The 22,048-nt window shown below is 33.1% G+C and overlaps 1 protein-coding gene across 7 annotated transcripts in view; it reads right to left on the bottom strand.

Annotated features, from left to right (window-relative positions):
• LOC143244819 (L-gulonolactone oxidase-like) overlaps positions 1-15,253 on the bottom strand; it is a 64,925-nt gene extending 49,672 nt beyond the window's left edge. For 4 of the 7 annotated variants that reach the window (XM_076490184.1, XM_076490181.1, XM_076490185.1 and 1 more), the window contains exons 1-2: positions 15,001-15,208; positions 8,979-9,080 (exon numbers count right to left, since the gene is read on the bottom strand). In XM_076490184.1, coding sequence (XP_076346299.1) covers positions 8,979-9,080; positions 15,001-15,021 — 123 coding nt within the window. In that variant the 5' untranslated portion in view covers positions 15,022-15,208. Of the gene's footprint in view, positions 1-8,978; positions 9,081-14,986 lie in introns of all 7 variants that reach the window. The other 3 variants (XM_076490182.1, XM_076490187.1, XM_076490188.1) reach the window with 3 other exon arrangements.
• Between the last annotated feature and the right edge of the window lie 6,795 nt (positions 15,254-22,048).

The raw sequence follows: 22,048 nt of genomic DNA, 5'->3' as shown, positions 1-22,048 counted from the left end.
AAAGCAACATAAAATGGAAAATTTTGTTATAACTGCTTATTCCAAATCAACTACCAATTTGCACTGAGCCAAGCCTTGAATACAGGACCACAGTCCACATACAGAATAGGCAGAACAGTCAAAGCACCAGAGCAGATGCACTTAGCTGCAGTGTCAGTGACCCCATTCCCACAAATACCAAAGTAGCCTGGTATCCATAAAAACTGGATAGAAATGGAAGATAATGAGAAATGGTCCAGACAGTTTTGAATATCAATGAGCACAGGGCAAGAAATAACATGAAGCGATTCCAAGGCCAGTAGAGAGATAAGCGAGTCTGAATAAACAGTAGAACTGGTGTACTGCATAGCTTTTATGTGATCTAGGGCAAGAGAGATGGCATACAACTTGGTAGTAAACACAGAATCTGTAGAGAGGATCCTGTATGCAAATACCAAAATACAACAAACCATGGCAGAGTCTCAAGAGTCTTTGGATTTTGAATTATCTGTATAAGTGGGAATGGAAGTATGGTTTCAAAGATGTTAAGCAAATAGAAGATGGTACTTCCAATCTGGAATATCTGCATTTCTGAGATGACAACAAGAAAGTTCACAGGTGGGGACTGTAATACGCCATGGTCAAAAGGAGACAGCAAAGTCATCCAAGGACAGTCCCAATTCAGCCAGCTGTACCTGGATACAAAGATGAAAAAGAATGGCAGACCATCTATTCTTAAAAAGCATAGCCCAGTGAGAAAGGAAAACACAATCCCAGATGGGATACTGTGGTAATGATCAAAGTTTTGAAGCATACAGTAAAAACTGGCAGAGGTGAAGAGGAGGTTCATGGGACTCTGTGTATAAAGTCTGGACTGGAGTAATACAGAAAATCCCCACACAGAGCTGAAACCCCAGATGGTAAACAGGGTCCAAAATTTACAGGGTCGAGGTCCTGGTAGAACTATAGATCATGGACCTGTAGTTCAGTTTCAATTGAATGAGGGCACAATAGATCTATCCTTTCCACAAAAGGTGGAAGAGAGGACATGAAGGATGTTCAGTGCCATTGTGCACTTGAAACATAGCTGCTTGATGTGTGGGATTAAGATCAACTTATGGCCAATGATAAGCTCAAGAAACTTTGCCTCATGGACCACAGGAAGGACAACATCACTGAGATAGAACTTGAGATTGGGATGAATATCCCATTAGCAGCAAAAGTGGATGCAAATGGTTTTAGAGAAAAAAAGATAACTGTTCACTGAGTTCCACTTCAACAAACCTCAATAAACTTCATGCACAACAACTAGCACAAGATGTGAAAATCATTAATATAGACTGTTTGCAATGGTAGCAGGAAGTTGTGCAGTGATGCCATTAATCTTCATGCTGAAAAGTGTAACACTCAAGACACAGTTATGAGGGGCTCTAGGTTCCTGTGGAAAAAAACAAAAAAGCATTGAGCCAACATGGACTAGGAATCACAGATCCATTAAAAACTTTCGGATAAAAGTGGGTAACTTGCCACTCAACTCAAAATGCTGTACCTCCATATAGTTTCATAAGCCTTCTCAATGTCAAAGAATACAGAGAACAGATGTAACTTGAGAAAGGCTTCTCTGATCAACATTTCAAGTGAAATTAGATGGTCCACAGTGAAGCACTGTTACCAGAAAGCACATTGGGTGGGTGAGAGGTGGTTGTCTGATTCGCGGAACAAGATGAGCATTAACCATCCTCTCTAAGATCTTAGAGAGACAGCTCATCAAAGCAATTGGATGATAAAGGGAAACTCAGGATCCTATGAAGGTTTAGATAAAGAGAGGACAATATCCCAGTGCTACACATCAGAAAAAAACATTCTCATGCCACATCCAACTAAAAACAACCAAAAGAATAGCAAGAGAGGCAGAAGGTAGAACAGCATCTTGCAGTGAATATCATCAGGTTCAACTGATGTACTGATGTACTGCTAGACTAATGAAGAGCAAGCTTGCATTCCACCAGTTTAAAGGGAAAATTACAGTCATAGAGACAATCAGTCTTAAAGGAAAGAGACAATCACTCTGACTGAGACTTGATGACCAAAAAGGTGGGAGATGAAAGAAAAGAGCTAGACGCACAAGAATAGCTTTTGCTGTAAGTATCAGTGGTGCTTTGGATATTAGCAACTTTCTTGCCACTGAAGAGCAAGTTCAATTGATGGTATACAGACAATGGCAGAATCCAGTTTGAAATACACTTATAGAACCAGTATTGAAGTAGGTCATGAACCAAGAGCTTATGCTCGACAGAATGACCACTCCTGTCAATATCATCACCACCAGAGATGCTTATGTTCAGTAAAGTACAAGATTAAAAAGAGATATTGCAACTGTTCAATGAAAGCCTCATGGTCTGTCAGGAGACAGCTAGAAAGAACAGTGATGATACAACCCAAAGAAACACAGATGGTGACAGCATCAAAGGATGTACTGAATGACAAAGTCAGAGTAAGCAGATGCTGGTTGACCAGTAGTGCTACCTCTTCATGCAGACAACCTGCCATTATAGTATAACAAAAACTGCTGAAAAGCAACTATATCAGTAAGTTTCAGGAATGTTTCCTATGAGAAGAAAACACACATAGGAATCAATCAAAGCCATAATGTCATCCAGATTGGAATGGAAACCCCAATCTATGTGACCATTTTATTTAAGTGGAGGAGAAATTGGTGGAGAACCCTTTGGTTTATGACCACATCATATATGTTTATTAAAAGGTGGTCTTTCTGACCTTGATGGGTTTTGCCCTGGATCAAGTGGGCAGGTCTCTGTCTATAGATGTAGATTCCAACAACTGAGAGCAAGAATGAATAATTGTTCAAACATCTTGGGGCCATAGAAGATGGACCCAAGCACATACCAGAAGCTGGAGAAGAAGGAAGTGGACCCAAGTAGTCACTGAAAAGAGTGGTGGGAACAGAGACAAAAGTAGATGTAGAGTTGTCAACACATTTATGCAAAGAGGGCAAAAAGATTTGGCACATGATTTGAAAGCAAGTCTGTTGGAGGTATGCAAATATCTGTCTGCACTCCAACTGAAGTAGTGGAATATAGTGCAGCATAACATCTGAGATGGAGTTGGAGACAATAACTTCAGAGTTTCACAGTAAGAAATGTTGTGAACCTTTTTTCAAATGCTGTACCTCTTTCTCCTCCACCCACCTTGGGCAAAAATCAAAGTAAGAGGGGTAAGAACCACTACAAATAAAACAGTGATGATCCAGTTTGCATTGAGACATCATGGTCCTTCCCACCACAATGAGCACATGTCATAGAACAAATGATGTGATGTTATCAAGTGACTGAGCCCCTGACACTGGAAACATCTGAGAGAGATAGGAATATACAGCCATACCTTACAGTTCAGATAGCTTGCTTTTACACTAGTAAATGGACATGATATAAACAAAGTAGGAAGCATAATTCCCTCCTTGTAAGTGGAAATAGCCTCACTGCAGAAACTCTTTGGGTGGAGAAACCAGCAAGGATTTCTGACTCAAAGATGTTCTTCAAATCCTTGTGAACAATAACTCTAGACAAATTTAAAGTAGCATGGGGAGTAACATTAATGGGTATATCCCCAATAGCCTTTGAATGCAAGAGGAGTTCAACATTTTTGGGGTGGATGTTTCCACCAAGATGTCCCCAGAGTGCAACTTCTTGACTAACTTAGAAAAGCCAGCAAGCTCCTCTGGTACCTTATGAATAAAAAGGGAGACATTTGCCCTAAAGTTTCATTTGATAAACAATGTAATATCAAATAATAAGGTACAAGTGTAGAAGAAGTTGAAGACTGCTGTTCAGAACCTTCAAGACATGGTTATTTACAAATGATCTGTTTTTTAATTATTATATTTTAATTTAGATGTGGGGATCCATAATAAAAGAAAAAAGATTCAGTGACCACTGACCCCACCCACCATGTAGTCCTAGAAGGGATGCAGTAACAATGGGGTTTTGTGAGTACTGTACCCAAACACCAGTATCACGCACAATATCTAAGTTACCCACTGAGAACATCCAACACTGGTACTCAGTTGACCCACACCCAAAAGAACCAGCCTAGTGATCCTGGGGGATCAGCCATATATAGGAATTCAGGGCCCAAGTGGCATTTTGGGGTTGGACTCCTCAACCACCAGCATCCTCTCCTCTCCTTCACAGGTTGCCACACATGGCAAATACATGGGCAGATGTTCAAATCTCAGAGGAGGTAAACTGAAAGTACATAACCTTTTCCAGGATGTCCTCTCACCACATACAGGAATTCAACATTTCTAATGCCAAGTAGAAAAGAAAGTTGTGAAATGGAAATCCAAACATGAAAAACTTAGGACGATGGTGGAGGGTTGGAGACAGTATGAAAACAAAATACAAAAACAAATATTGATAATGAGCATCCTCAACCAAATCAGGAATACCTCTAAACTTCAAAGTGAAGATAGGAACTAGGTGAAAGGCTCACAGAAAAAAAGAAGTTGAACTTGGAACAGGAGAGTAATCATACCCAAAATTCTTTAACAAAAAAGAGGCAAGTAAGCATGGAAATGAGGAGGTGGAAGGAACACACTAGGTAAGTGAATGAAATTAGAATTACCACAAAATCTTTTGGTGGAGTGCCTCAAACTTGAGGTGTAGAGAGATGTGACAATGTGTGGAAAAAATGTTCAAGCAAAGACAGAAATATTGAGTAACAACTGGCAAACCTGAAGCCAACAATTTAAAGGAAAAATAAGGAAATTAAGTTTTCTAGACACTGCAACTCTCATTGAACTGATAAAAGAAAAACATGTCTGATGTGTTCAGTGCCAAGGAGTAGAATGAAGATCACAGGTGCAAAACAATAAAGAAAGCTAGTGCACAGTGAGGTTGTGTTTCCATTCTATTAGTGGAGGGCTTTTACTGCATAAGTGTCATAATGCAATTGTGCAAATCATGATAAATATTTTAAGTGAGAATTGCCTAAAAGCTAGTGGCAATGCAAATCTTTAAATCAAATTAACACAGAAAATATTATGGTAGGTGAGAAATTGAGAGGAGAAAGTTGTGAAACAGGAATCCAAGCATGAAGTTGTGAAATGGAAGGGCCATTTCAAAATGTTATATTGGAAAATTCTGTTAAATAATGTCAAGACCAGATTTTTATTTTAAATGTTGGGGATAAGGTGTTGAAATTAGTACAAAAGTCTGTTAAAGTCTTCTTATGTTAAACAGATGTAGAAAAATGTCTATCTTCCTTGATAATACTGACTCCAATAGAAGGAATCGTATGTCTGAAAAATGTTTAACAAAAATACTTTATCTAGAAAGCATTGATCTCAATTTTTTGAATATCAGTACTGTTTGTCAAATATCATGTACTGTTTTCTACACATTTTGAAAAATAACTATTTCTAAAAACAAATGTACATAACTAGATTAAACATAATGTAGGCCTACAGCAAAAAATAGTTGTTTTTTTTACATATTTTAATATCTGTGATTTTATAGTGATAAAGTTCATAATATTTTATAAAAATTTAGTTTTGAAAATGTCAAAGAAATACATTTATTTTCATCAACAAAAATCTCCCCATGGTGAAGTAATTCTCAATGATGAGAAACCCACTTCAAATAAACATGCATGTCAGAATGGCTGTTATGGGTATTAACACTTATTGATAATGTGAGAACAACCTTAAGATAACCTAAGATGGTCGAAACACTGTTCTCTCCTTATCAATAACAGTGTTAATACCCATAACATTTGTTCTGAGATACAAAAACTCACCAATTTTAGTACAGTGGTCTTACATAAATCTATAGGTCGAAACCTATGGAAAGCCATTGATCATACTCTTAGATTGTTTTGTACTACTTTACATGTATGATACATTTTCATGTACAACAGTTTAGGATGTATAAAATAAGTTACTCCTAAATTATTGTAACTGATGATCAACTATTTTATAGTTACTTCTTAGTATTTGAATAATTTTAAGTAAAAAAATATTAAAAATTGGTATTTTCTCATATTCTGATGCTCATTTAGAGTAATTAATGAAAAAGTTAATAGTTACTTCTGCACAGCTACAAAGAAATTTTAAGTAAACAAAACAACCTAAATGTTGAATTTTTTAACATTTTTATCCCCACTTGAAAGAATAACTATTACAAACCTATCAGTCCTTGAGAATATATTATCCATTTCTTGAATTTTAAACATTTCTTTTAGTTTTCATACAGGCCTTAGTTCAAACCCTGTTATGGTGCCATATCAAATGGTTTACTAATTTATTATAAAATAAAGCTTTGAAAACGGTTACAAAAATGTTCAAATGAGATTGGCTACAGCAAGAATTAAACAAGCACACATTAAATAAACAAATATAAAAGTTTGTTTTTATGAGTTGTTTGTTTTTAAATAAAAATTCCTCTCCTTGTGAATTATGAAAGTATTTGTGTTAAATTATATCTGTTTAAAAGTTACAAAAATTGTCTTCATTAAAAAGACAACAGATAACTTGAAATAAAGTAAATATACATTTTAGAGATAGATTTAAATGGTACCAAAGAAACCTTTATTAGAAGTACAATACAGTAACACATTTACAATGTTTGGAGGTTTGTAACGATTGTGTTTAAATAGCTTACCTATGCACAGGAATATATAAACAGCATAAAGTGAAAAAGTCATGTCTGGAAATTTCTAAAACTTAAGTTCATTTTGTTTAACTATAATGTTTTTGTTTTTTAACAGACATAATATGATTTTATTTACATTTTTGTAAACACACATTTTTTTCATTATGTTTACTAAATAAAATAAAACTTTTATAAATTATAAGTCACACAAGTTTCCTGTTTAGTATATGGTAGGCACTCTTTGTTGAATATTTTTATGTTTATCCTACTCATACAATGTACATAATTAATCCAACTTGGCACTTAGTTATTTGTAATTGTCATGAAAGTGCATCTTAAAAATATTACTAACATGTATAAATGAAATGAAAAAATGTATTCATTAGTTAATTATGAAGCTATTTGTGTAATGGAATTTAGTTGAAATCAGCAATTTATCAATCAAGTAGGAAATATTCATAGAACATTTTGCAAAAGACAGTTGCATACAAATAAGTGTATTTTAAAAAGTTCAAAGCTTCTGTAAATAAAAATGTTTTGGGCTTTATTCACTTCCTTGGTCTTTATTATTAGATTTTGTTTTCCTTATCAATAATCTAATGACTGTGCAATTAATACAAATTTAACATTAAAATTAATAATTTATGTTTATAATAATTTTCTAAACAAATATTTTCTAGTTATAAAGTTCATAAGTACAAAAAAATATAATATTGAGCTCCAAAAATATCATACAGCAATGATCACAAATGCCTTAACTACACAGAATATTTAAACCACATAAGGCTATGTCTAGTTTTGGAAAAGAAAAATATAATTAATTAGAATTTTACCAGTATAAAAAAAACACACCCAACTTTAACTATTCTGAATCTGGTAACACAATATTACACTAATACATTTCACACATTCCCTGAAAGATTAAGCTTATGATGAAAAACCAGCATTTTCATCATTCCTTACATTACACTACTTCTCATACATAATTACAAATATTAATTAAATGTTACTAACAGTAACTAATCATTTGAATCATCCTCCAAAGAAGTTCTGAATTATGTTTTTAAACTAATTTATAACATGATGAAATGCAGTAATTTCACTCAAATAAACTTGGCTCTCATTGAAAAATAAGAAAATGAAAGAGAAAGAAAGAAAAAAAATGAAGCACTAGTTGTTCAGAATAAAAGCCTAATTAGTTTCTAAATTGCAATTTATAAGATGTGTGAAGAAATTATTTGAGTCAAATACATTATGCCTACATTGGTAATGAAGACTATTTAAATTCAGTCCTCTAATTAACTACACATCATATTCTATCAGTATTTTCTACAGAAAATGTCATGCACTATAATCAAGTGATTAAGAGTTTGTTGTGTGGAAAGAAACTATTATTTAAAGCTTCACTCTAAAGGTTAATATCTGTGCCAAGCAATTTCTCATATTACATTTAGTTGTGAAAGTACATGTAATTTGTTGAAAGTGAATATTTTGTAAATGTATCTAAATTCTATATATTTTTTGTAAATAGTGAACATAATGTCAAGCATTTTGATAAAAGTTAAAAACAATCTTAACATGTTTAATCTCTCTCAAATATATCTATTCTCAAGTTAGCACCACAGTTAAAAAATAAAACAAAGTATATATCTAAAAACAACTGGTATCGGTTGAGAATATTTTTTTCATGAAAAGGAACGAACAACGTTTCAACCTTCGCTCCTCTACATAAAAACATTTTCTCAACCCATACTAGCCGTTTTTATATATATATTTTTCTCTATAAGTGGATTTTCTCATCATCACGGAAAACAAAGTATAATATGTTTGATTAGTGATAACAAGAAACCCACTTGAAATAAAAGTATATCTCTGGACAGCTGGTATGGGTATTAATCTTCAGGTTAACCCAAAGATGACCTAAGAAGGTCGAAATGAAGTTCTCTGCTTTATTAGTAAAAGTGTTAATACACATACCAGCTACCCTGAAATATAAAGTATAACATGTATCCTTGAGATTATAACTGGATGATCAGCAAAATGTGATAATGAATTAGTTGTCAGACTCATTAACTGATTACATTTAACTAATCAAAGAGCAATAAACATTAAATGCTAATTTTGATTATTATTTTCATGAATTATGATAGCAACTGATTAACCTGAATAATTGATTGAAAATAATAATAGTAATATTTCACTTACTTGGATAGTTGGAATAACATACCATAATCACTTGAACCTTTACAACATTTATCCTGTACACTTTCAAAACTTTTATGTTAAATATAAAAATACTTTGTTTAGGTTACTACTAATAAAAATTACTTTTATAACTTCATCTTCTGTTTTTGGAGCAAAGAATAGCTCTGGACGGCAACCAAAAGTTCTTGCCCAGTTGAAAAACTGTACACCTCGAATTCCACTGGCCTAAATGAAAGAAAAACAAAAACAATCGACTGCAATCTATATATTATTTATAAATTTTAACAGCAGGTTTAAGATACTTCATCATTTTGTTGTTTTCTTTAAACTGCTAAGGGCTTACTAATCAAATTAAAATTTATAAGTAACATTTATCACCATCCCTCCCAGGTTCCTACTATCATTTGATATGGCAACCATATTTACATGGTAGTTCATACCAAATTCTTAGGAGTTCAAAATTTTGCAAAACAAATAAAAATATGTATTAAGGATTCTTTTATAAATGATAAAAAATAAAGTTTTAGAAAATTTAGACACTGACCTCAAAATGCATGTATTAGCTCAAAGATAGCATTTTCCTCACCTAAAAATGTACTTCAAATACATAATTACTGTCCACAACACTGATAACTATTACCTTGTATCATTGTCAAAAAGATTTTTGTTCAAACACCAACTAATGAAAGAAACTCTCACCCCTAAATGTCCTAATGATTACTGTGCTAGTATATGATGCAGTCAGAATTAGCTTATAACCCTCTACCAACAGAGAGACAACATATCCCATATATACAAAAAGCTCATTCTTGATGAGGTAAAAAAACGTACCAGAAGTTTAAATAAAGATTTCATGGAAGGATGAGTATCCTATCTGAAATACATTTTCAGGTAATGAATACGTCAACATCAGAAATGTTACCTCTCCACAAAACTATCAGCAAGAATCCCACACTGGTATGACAGTAGGGACAAGAGGTTGGGTAATACGTCACTGGTTTGGCATCAAACACTAAACAGAATAAGTGCAGGAAGGAGTCTTCCCATAATTTGCAAACCACATATAGCTAACATAACCACCTGGAATAATTGGTTCTTAGTGTAAGAGGTCACCTGGACAAAACTTCCAAGTAAACAAAAGTGACCTACTTCTGACTGCATAGTACATCACTGATATTAGGACCAAACCCCATATTAACCTTCCCAGTGGGTGGGGACTGGGAAAGCTAGTGGTTCTACTAAGAAATGGAAGAGAAGAATTTGCATAATGGAGAATGTCAGAAAAGTGGCTGGACAGATAATGAATCATCACATCTACATAAGGTTCCACTTTAATAAACTCAACAATGTACTGTAAATAGTTCTTTAAGCATCTCTGTGAAGAATGAAGAACAGTAACTGCTGAAGATTAAAGCCAGAGGCAGAAAAAACTGCAACATGATTCAAGGAAAATGATATAAGACTTTGGGAAATAGACCACATTCCTGCCTGCAATATCTCATTCAGGGGATGATAATGGCTAAAAACAAGAGATGATGAGGTGAACTGAATGGGAAGTGGCATGAAAAAGAAAAAAAAAACAAGTGTTATTTCCTACAGATAAATATAGACAAATGTGTTGAACTCAAACAGTGAAAGTGGAAGGATTGAGTCATGAGATGTAATTCAGGCATTTGGATCAGGAAGAGGAGGTATAATAATATTTAGTTTTGGGTGGGACCAAGTAATCAAGGAGCAACCATGACAAAAAGAAATGGTGAGACAGAGAGAGTGGGCATACAGGAAGTCCAGTGTCCAAAACAGAAGTCTAATATCTGAGCACCCTTTGCCTGGAGATGTACAAGACCACTGTCAAGTTGTGGGAATGTGTTATTACAGACCAGCCCTAAAGGTCTAGTGAAAAGAGAATCAAAGCCTAACAAACTATGCAGAACTCCAAGAAATTGAAATGGAGGGAAGACTTCAGTGTCATCCACCCTGAAACCTCTCAAAAGTTTAAGGAAAAACAACTAGAAACAAAAGAACCCATAAACATGACATTCCTGGCAAGGAGGAGGAAGAACATCGCCAACAGTAATGTTATCTTGATCAAATCACCAAACAAAGTCAGGAAGGAAGAGAGGGACATCCAAGAGATTCTAAATGAGGCTTCATTAGTCCAAAATATTCCACTGAAGGCAACTGATGTAAACATGACCAAGAGGGATGAGGGCTTCCAAAGAAGTTTGTCTCCACAGGAGAGAGGACCTCTTATACAGTGGGAGAAAGGGAAAAGGAAATGCTGTGAATGAGAATCTCCACAGCCCTTAACAGAAGGTGAAAAAGTTGGGCTTGACTGAGTATGGAATTCATAAACACCCCAGACCAAGAAAATTTTGTTTTGGAATTTCAGGTAAAGCTACATGAGGGCTATCTGTGCTTGAACAAGAAGAACTACATACTACATGAGGGTGAGGAAGAACTTCTTTACCTTCAGCTACCAACAACCTGAGTTGCTTAGTTCAAAACAAAATGAGTCCAAATGGGCAGAGTCAGACTGAGGGAGAAAGAGGTAACCAGTTATTCACATAATAGTAGGAATGAAGACCCTGATTATAAAAAAGATTGGCAAATACCTGAAGGAAGCAAAAGCAAGTCCACAAGGAAGAGCGCAAAACTTAAATCCCTTCAATTAAAGTAAATGGCTGTATGTCATGGAGACAGCAAAGTTTATGTTCATATCCATCACACTGATCTTCATCATCTACAGAATTGTAGCAACAACCCAAGAAAGGGCAAAATAGAAATCCATCGTGAGACATTCAGAGCCAAAAGATCAATGATAAGATGCCAGTTCTGTCTTTCTAGGAGCTACAAATGGACAGAAATAAAAATCCAAACGAGAATGATCTTCCCATTCAATGGCATTCTTGCAAAACAAGTCCTGAACTGACTCTGAAAGACACTAGCCAGCAATGGGATCCCAAGGAGGACAGAAAGCAAAGAGATACAGGGTCAAAGGACAAGAATTGAAATGGAGGAACAGACCCTCTAAGACAACCCTAAGATCTCAAAGGTCTTTGGCAGAATTTCATTGTTTAATCATGAAGAGTACCAGTTGCTTCAAATAATGCACTAAGGATCAAGCAAACTTCAGGAATACAAGAGGTAAGAACTGGCAAGGAAAAGGAAGAAAAAGGGTAAGACACAAAAACAGGTATGAAAAAAGTTTTGTTTAAATTGAAGGTCAAGGAGGAAAGGGAGTTAAGTAATTGAGCTAACTCAATCCTGGAGTCAAAAGAGTAGAGAATACATTTGAAAATTACAGGCACAGCAGATATGCCATGTGCAGGTTAGTTGGTCAGTTGTTTGGCAATTATTTACAAAAAATAACTAGGTCATCTGCTCCAAACAACCAATAAATAATGTAAAAGTAAAATGACTGTAAACAATAACTAAAGTTAAAACAAAACAACTTCCAAAATTCAAACAAAAGACTTAAAAAAACAGAATTAAAAAGGCCAAAGGCTCATAAAAAGTCAAAAAGCATTGGTGGAGCTGACAATGTCCAACATCAATGATTGACCCATCAAAAACCATATCTAAAATGGTAACCTATATAGTGAATAACTTCTTGAGAATCATATTCAACATTGATGTAAGTACAACCCCAAATCCCATTTATCCTACAATTACGAACAGCACACTGCTATGATGGTTTACAAAATGGAACCAAAATACCAATGATCTTTTCTTCTATAACACTGTTGAGATTATTCTCATGAAAATTGTACTTATTTAAACTATAATAACCCATCTACATTATTTTGCATTTATTCTAATTCGAAGCTATCAGCTAATTACTTGCCATACTCAGGAACTGAGATAAATCTTTCTGTAAAACATCATCCTTCTCATTGCTTGCAACATGTATTACTGTTATATAATCAGGAAATTTAAGTAACATATTAACCCTTCCTGAATCTGTGTTACTGATGTAAATCAAAAAGGGCAATGGTACCAACATCAATCCCTAAAGTACACAACTTGTGATATCAATACAGTTTGATTGAATTTCATTTATAGAAACCCTCTGTTTTCTTCCATTCATCTTTTTTCCTCTGGTGTGAACATATCCTTCACACTATCAGAGAGAATTTTTAACAAGCCTTTTATAATTTCAGGACAAAGTAGGAGGATTTGTTAGTCAATTGAGGCTGTCCTATTCATGAATCTAAAGTGGATGGTGATGACTAGCTGCCTTCCCTCTAGTCTTACACTGCTAAATTAGGGACGGCTAGCACAGATAGCCCTCGAGTAGCTTTGTGCGAAATTCAAAACAAACAAACAAACAACAGGGTTTAACATGTTTTTAACATTTTTTTAATCAATGAAAACATTAAAATCCTCAAGTTGAATACTCTGAGCCATAAAACTTCCATGATTCTTTCTCAGCTTTATTAATAGCTTTTATTAAAAAGTTTACTTATTCCTGTAAGTTTACTTAATATTTTACAACTAAATTTCACTTTTTGTTTTTCATGAGCTCTGCAATTTGAATTTGTTAGAAGGTTAATTACTTCATTTATAAATTTAAATAACAGCTTTTGTGGAACAGTAGTATTTTGTGCAATTCAAGTTAGTTTCAAACTAGCAGAAATATTTCAAGCATTATTAATACTTTTTCTACATATTTAAACCATCCAACATTTTCCACTCAAAATATCTTGTACCATTCCTCAAAATGGTGATTAACTTCTCTATTATACTGTAAAATTTATAAACAAATTGTTAAAATACAAATAGTAAAAACTAACAGAAATGGATAGTAAAGTTAATATTTGTATATGATAATATTTAATACATAACTAAATGTCCTTTTTTTTGCCCAGAAAATTTTAAACAATTTACTGACCTGAGTAGTTTTAGTAATTAAATTAGTTTTCTTCAAATAAACAAAAGTATAAATATAATAATTAACTATATTTTTGCCCAAAAGTTACTTACACATATACACTAGGGAATGTTAATAATGTCATATAAAGTCAATGACTGCATTGGCCTAGACCTAAAAATTCAAAACACTCATTTATTAACACATGAGCCAATCTTTCAAATTTTGAATGAAAAGATTTGAATAAATTTAATAAAATAATGTAAATGTAATTTATACTTATTATATTAGTAATGATAAACTATTAAAAGTTATAGAATTAGTGTTGCACTAATTTGTCTAACATTTATCTTCAAAAACTACACATCACTAAAGAGTAGCTGACATGTAAGTAATATACACATAAAAAAAGTAATTTTAAACTTTATACTTTGATCAATTGTACATCTTCAAACTTGATTATGAAATATGCAACATTTTACCAGGTTTACTCTGGCATCATCAGGTTAGATACAAAATTACAATAACTGAGGCTAACAGAATTTAATTTAAAAAAAAATGAATCATGTGAGAATCTCTAACAATAGTCACTTATAAGCATGACTAAGCACTTGCAGGAATAAAGTAATTTATCAGTATACTGTTAAATTTAGGTACAATAAAAAAAACTTTTGGCTTCAGTCTAAGTATCAAAATTTGATCTATATACTCTTTAAATACAAATAAGATGGGAATGATTAAAAGATATTTTGTATGTAAATGAACACCTTTTTACTCTTCTCAGGTAAAAATCCCCAGCAAAGACAACATTAATGGACAAAAAATAAAATAAGCCTTTTTGTTAATAGAGAACACAATTCTATTCTTAACAAATATTAAGGTGTTCATTTATATTCCTTTTAATCATTCTTCTCTTTGAAAATTTGAATGTAAAACAAATTTCAATAGTTAGACTCAAGCTTAAGTTTTACTTTATATACCTACATTTGACAGTTCATTGATGAATTATTTTCTTGTTGCAACTACATAGTGATTTGCTTGTTTTGTTGGAGATTCTGACTTTTTTTTTTTTAATTCTGTGACCCTCAGTTCTTGTAACCCACCAGGAATGAAAATGATACCAGGAAAATTTGTTGAAACGTTGTGAATAGAGAAAACAAGTTTTACTATAAAAAACCAATAAAAACTTGCGAGTTTTAAAAACATAGTTCTCTCTGACACTTAGAATTTAGGATAACAAAGTAAAATTATTGATTACCTTAAGTTACTTACTCGAATTTCATTCGTTGCCATACTGTTTCATGAAGCCTAATCAAAAAATTACTCAAACAATAACAGTTTTTCTTGATGACGAGAAATCCACTTGAAATAAAAAGTGTATCTCAGAACGGGTGATATAGGTACCAACACTTTAACAAGCAGAGAACAACTTCTTGACCTTCCTAAGCTATCTTCCGCTTAACATAGATAGTTTAAAAGTGACTGTTGTCAAACACGTATTACGGACGAGAGTATAAACGGGTACGGAATCGTAGGGGGCGGTGCAGTTGGATGTTAGGTCATTAATCAGTATAGATATACAACTACACCCTCCGCCAACTCTTGGGCTACTCTTTTACCAACAAATAGTGGGTTTGACCGAAAATTATAACGCCCCAACGGCTGAAAGGGCAAGCATGTTCAGTGTGACTGGAATTTGAATTCGCAACCCTCGTATTACGAATCAAGTGCTTTAATCACTTGGCCAAGCGTGTTAAGGCGTGCGACTCGTAATCTGAAGGTCACGAGTTCGAATTCCCGTCGCGCCAAACATGCTCGCTTTTTCAACCGTGGGGGCGTTATAACGTGACGGTCAATCCCATTATTCGTTGGTAAAAGAGTAGCCCAAGAGTTGGCAGTGGATGGTGATGACTAGCTGCCTTCCCTCTAGTCTTACACTGCTAAATTAGAAACGGCTAGCACAGATAGTCCTCGAGTAGCTTTGTGCAAAATTCAAAAACAAACAAACAAAAGCAAATGTCGGGCCAAAACTGATTATATGAATTATAATAACATTCTTATAAAATTAGTGAAGAGGGCGGAAAAAACATACAGCATTTGGCTGCAAAATCTCATCTTTGTCCAAATTCCATCGGGACAATAAACATGAACATCCGTATCACGTAAAGGAGACAATCGTTCAAATATTTCGCATCAAGCCATATCCTTCTCTTTAATGATTATAAATTATATCTTTAAAAAGATATTTTGGGTCATAATAAGGGTATTTTTAATGTTAATATACCCATTTAGAATTGATTTTTGATGGTTTGTTTTGTTTGTAATTAAACAGAAAACTATGCAATGAAATATCTGTATATCTGTGCTCTGCCTATCACGAGTATTGAAACCTAGTTTTATAGCGGTATGAGACTGAAGACATGCCGCCATGGCACTAGGGGCAATGTTTTTGGTTTGTTTTGAATTTCGCGCAAAACTACACGAGGGCTATCTGCGCTAGTCATCCCCAATTTAGTGGTGTAAGGCAGCTAGTTCACCATCCACCACCAACACTAGAGTTACTCTTTTATCAACGAATAGTGGGATTGACTGTGACTTTATAACGCCTCCACGGCTGAAAGGGCAAATATGTTTGGTGTAACAGAGATTCGAACCCGATCAAAACTAGAGCGAATATCAGGCATAAGAGGTGTACCAAAGGAAACATAGTTAAAACGTAATATTTATATATGAAAAATGTGACAAGACCTCTATCCCAAAATAATGATGCGTGTAAGTTGCTGTTTAATATACAACTGTTTCTCATATATTCGAGATGGTTTGTCGAAAATCTTTTTTTCGTGATGTAAATAAATTATGCTTCTATAGTTATAGTGCAGCTACTTACGATATTTATTTTTTTCTACAAAGTATACGTTCTTCTGATGAAGCATTAGTAGGTTTTAGTTTGAAATAGTAACATGCAGCGGCTTCTGTTGATGTTTTGTTATTGGAAACCGTATTACTACTATTAGGTTTTGTAGGCTGAATTCTTTGCAGAGGGTATATGTGACTCGTTGGTTATAAATTTCAAGAAAAAGTAATATCATCCACTTGTTTTAAAATAATAAAACGAGTTGGTTATCACATTTGTATCCAGTGCTTTAAATAATGTAGTTTCACAACAGAATGGTGACTTGTTGACTTTTTAGGAAATGTTTACAGATTTTATGCAAAAACTATGCAATTTTTTAAGTTATATTTCATGTAAAGTTGATTCCTGATTTAATCTCACAGCACAATTATTTTTTTACACATCTTCTGTGGGCCACGTCCCAAAACATCCCTATCATTACCATGTCTTTTCATGCTGTTTGTATTTTGCATAACATGTGATGGCTTTTGTTTTTATAAATTAGAACCTTATTTCAAACATTGTACATATTAACTTTATTTTCCCAATCATATCTTGTGCAGACTGTAGTAATTTTTGTTATGCTATTGAATAATAACTTATAATATTAACCAGAAGTTATATATTCATACATTGTTATTTAAAAAGTAGCTTGTGCAGACTGTAGTAATTTTTGTTATGCTATTGAATAATAACTTATAATATTAACTAGAAGTTATATATTCATACATTGTTATTTAAAAAGTAGCTTGTGACCATCATAACAGTGCAATAACTGTTACATTTCAAACACACTGAAGTTGATAAATGAATATTTTTCTTTAATATTTAAGATCTTCATAATTAATCATAATCTAGTTACATAGTACACAAAAGTGAAACTGCAGTATAGCCAAGGAAATTAGATTTCAGATACAATATCTCACCTTCTCTCACAAATATCTTTTCATGTAATATATTGTAAATGCTTAAATTTATGCTCGTCACTTGCCTTGACATTCCCACCAATCTTCACCGGTATTCGCGTGAAACATCTATGTGCAAACATGAAGCAAACCTTCATCAATAGAAATATGAAAGGACTCGTATCGTCACTCGCGCCATTTTATCCATGCAGCGCATAATTACTTCTCATTGAAAGTCTATCTATTGGGACGCGTTCTCGCTCGTTCCTCCTGACTGAAAATTTCTTTAATTTGATCAAGTTTATTATTTATTATAAAGCCAACTATATTTAATTTTAACTGTAATTTTTAGAACTTTTACAATTTACAAATTCTTGTTCTTCCACTTAATCCCACTGGAAATTCATTTACAATTCCATATGGCATCTATCACATCTGCTGTAACAACTGCAGCTGATTTGTCAGCCACTTCAATGGCATTTGAGCAAGTTTTATCTGCTCAGTAAGTAATGGATCTGGTTCATAAGGATTTGGCTCATTTTCTGCAGTTTTCTGCACCACTTGTTGATTGTTTTCGCATATCGTGAAAGGGTTTGCCTGAGCATAGTCATGAGGATTTGAACAGCCTGTATCCCCCTCACAGTCACATATCATTTTGGGGTAGGTGGTCAGGTCTCCATCTCCATTAGTAGACTTAATCAATCAAGTTTCTTACGTTTTATCCTTATTTTCCCCATTATATGATTAAACTTTCTCAGTTTTTCATGTTTCCTCCATTTTTAGATATTGTGCCTCATGTAAGTCATTTTGAGGGATCATTTGCTTTCAAGTGTCAGTATACCCGACTCTGATGTACTGTGGACAACCTTGTACTGGCATATCATCGTTACGATTTTTTCTTTTTAGACATGCAGCATTAGGAGTTGATTGTCCCTTCGTAGGAAGATGACTCTAATACTTTGCTTTCCTGTTGCTGGTCTGCATCTTTCTGAGGCAGTTTAGGAATTGCTTAACAAAAGTGTCATAAAACTGGGAGGTTTCTTTTGTCCCAGTTTACCCAGGTTTTATACATTACATATGTTTTTCTAAGGCAAATGGTGTTTCTATGGTTCTATAGGAAGATTTTCTTACTAGGCATATAGTGTGTCTCACAAGGGCAGATGCTGTTACTGAGTTTGGTTGGTATTATTATATGGATGGTGTTTCTAAAGTTCTGTATGCGTGTTGTATTACTAAAGTCAAATTGTTTCCCAACGTGTCTCAATATATCATCAATGTCTAAATTCAATTATGTGTACTATGAGAATTCCTTATACTTTTCGCTGACATATTTTACAAATAAAAATATTTTTCTTTCAGATTTTTGATGTGATGTAAATTTATTACTTTGATTGGTTTAACGTAAGAAAGTTGTTCGTGACAAACTATTGTAGTTTTCAATTATATATTTAATTGTATCAAAAATGCAAGAAATGTTTCCATGTGCAAATTGTCTTAGCAAGGCTCAATATATATATATACATTGTGTTACTAAGAGGCAACTTGTTTTACAATATATCATCAATGTGTTGATTTAAGTAGATATCCAAAGTAAAATAAAAATATTTAAACAAGGTACTTATACTATATAAACTATCCAACTCATAATTCTCGTATTAACTTAAACTTGAACAGTTGTCTCTAACAAATTAATTACTGTTTAACCAAATACTTTACTGTTATATAAATTATTTAATATAGCAAAACTTATCATTTTCTACAGAATATTCACTTGAAGTATAAAACACGCTATACAAATAGATTGCAAAAACCTTGCGGTTTTAAAATACAGCCAGTAAATGAACTTTCTTCATTCATTAATCAAACCTTCTTCAACTGCTGAAACTACAAGCATATAGACATTCTGGCCTTTTTTTATCTGTTGGTTATTAACGACATTGAGACATTTCACTTTAACACATTGTGAAATGTTAAGCCTAAGGTTAATTCCGTCTAAGTTTATAACAGCTGAGCTGACTAAATGTTTAAATGTACAAGTCAGAAACAAATGTTAAACAAGACGTTTGAAGTATTTTTACATTATATTCAAAGAGATTTGAATTGTGATGCCAAATCTCTAGATATCATACCTTTTTCAGTAGTTAGGCTTTATGTTTTAGACATGTTATTCTTACACTCCTATAACTATGATTTTTGTTGTTCTTGACCAAATATTTCATTTTACACGTGACACTTACATGTTTTACAAAGTTGAATGATGTAACTAAAGTTCTATAAGTGCATGGTCTTACTAGATATATTGTTGAACAAGTCATTTTTAGTACATAATATACATAATTAATTATTATTATACATTCATTATGAATATAAGAATTTTATTTATACTATTGAAAGTAAATTTTTCAAACTGAATATAATTATACAGTTGCTATACAAGTAAAAAAATAGTATATTATAAATTTAATGCTCACCGCTAGAGCATTAAACTTAGCTAGAGACGAGCAGCTTTTGTACGTCACTGAATTTAAAAGACATTAAACAAAGTTTACTGTTTCTTTCATTTTACATGCCCCCTAGTAGCTCAGCGGTGTGACTGCGGACTTACTTCGCTAAAAACTGGGTTTCGATACCCGTGGTGGGCAGAGCACAGATATCCCATTGTGTAGCTTTGTGCTTAATTCAAAACAACACCACCAATAACAACTTTCCTTTTACATAGTGTTACAAAACACTAAGTATGTAAACACGATATCTCATTTCCAAATGTTTAACGGGACATGCACATTTCAGTGTACAAGGACAAGGGTCTATAAAATGTAGAAAAGCACTGTGATAACTTAAGTTTACAACGAGAAGGAACGGAAGAGCATCAGGATTGTACACATTAAGTGACGCACGCAACTACTGAAGAGACCTTTCATCCAATACCAAAACTCATTAGTTCTATAGTAATAAAGAGATTGGTAAACATAAAGTCATTTATTTATTTTCATTAATTGTGGGAAAATGATGTACTACAATGTTTATTAAACAGGCGTTAAAATTAGAGATATGAATGAAAACAAAGCTACAAACACAGAGGGTAAATATGTCCAATCCGTAAAGCCTAACCATTGAAACAGTATGTTTGTATGTGAAAATATTGTATATTATTTAGAAATTTAAATAAGTATCATTTTCAGGATGATTATATGTTAGTTATAGATATAAAAAAAACATCAGGAAATACAAAAAGTATGATTAGATATAGAAGCGAAATAGATATAGAATTAATGAAATGTTCTATATATTAACATTAATTCGAGTAACGGATAATACGGGCACATAATATGTTACAATATTTCTGTTCTTAAAATATTTGACTTTTAATTAGGATATATACTTAAACCTACACAGTGATGATATTTTGAAGAATAGGTTGCTTCCTAATAACACAAATTATGTATATGGAGCTTTATTAAGACCATCTGCTTATGGAAACACTTCTTGCTTTTATAATATAATTAAATATATAGTTGAAAACCACAATATTTTGTCAGAAATACTTTTAGCATGTTATACCACTATCAACCTTTGTAAAATATGCGTAAGAGAAAACTATGAAGTAACTGTCATAGCACATATAATTAAATCTAGACATTGATGATATATTGAGACATATTGAAAAAAAATTTGCTCTTAATAACACAATCCACGTATAGAGCCTTAATGAGAGCATTCATCTAGTAATACTATCCGACCACAGTTGCAGCATTCTTCTTTGTAAGACACCAACAATATGTCTATTAAAAATCTGCCTATAGAAACAGCATGTGCTGTTGTGAAAACTGTAATAAAAAGTGGAACGAGGGGCGTGTTGCTATGGGACCAACAGGCGGAAATTATCCAGAAAGAATGTTACTAGTTACAGAAAGTGAAAACAAAAAGCTGTCATGATGATCTTAACATGTGATTATCTACTCATATAACTTATTGTTTCTGATGAAATATTTCATTTTAAACATGTTAATTTATAGTTTTCACTTACATACGTTTTTAAAAAGGTGGATGGTCTTACACATCTTACACTAGGTGGACATATCTCTAACACTTTTAATACACTGGTAAAAGGTTTTTATCATATATAATGTTTTGTTTTCATAAATAGTGAACGAGGCAGTTAATTATATTTTTTGGGTTTAGAACGCATTGAACACATTGTAACAGTTTTCGCTTCTATGATTGATTTACATAGCATAATTCTAACAGTTATTTTTTTGAAAAGGATGCTTATCTAAATATCATGCACTAGTCCAACATACAAGCTTACAGTTTCATATGTTTAACTTTGTGATTTAAATATACTATAATTTTACCCATATAAATACGATTTTGATTGTTCTTGGCAAAATATTTCATTCGACATATGTTACTTTATAATTTTCACTTACATATGTTTTACAAAGATCGATAGCGCTTCTATTGGTGTATGATGTTATTTTTTCAGGTATTACTCGGATTATTGTTAGTTTAGGTGGATTAT

This window comes from Tachypleus tridentatus, chromosome 2, assembly GCF_004210375.1.
Source record: "Tachypleus tridentatus isolate NWPU-2018 chromosome 2, ASM421037v1, whole genome shotgun sequence".
NCBI classification, from domain to species: domain Eukaryota; kingdom Metazoa; phylum Arthropoda; class Merostomata; order Xiphosura; family Limulidae; genus Tachypleus; species Tachypleus tridentatus.
Note: the sequence above shows the minus strand (reverse complement) of the source record. Positions and strands in the feature narration are given on the sequence as shown.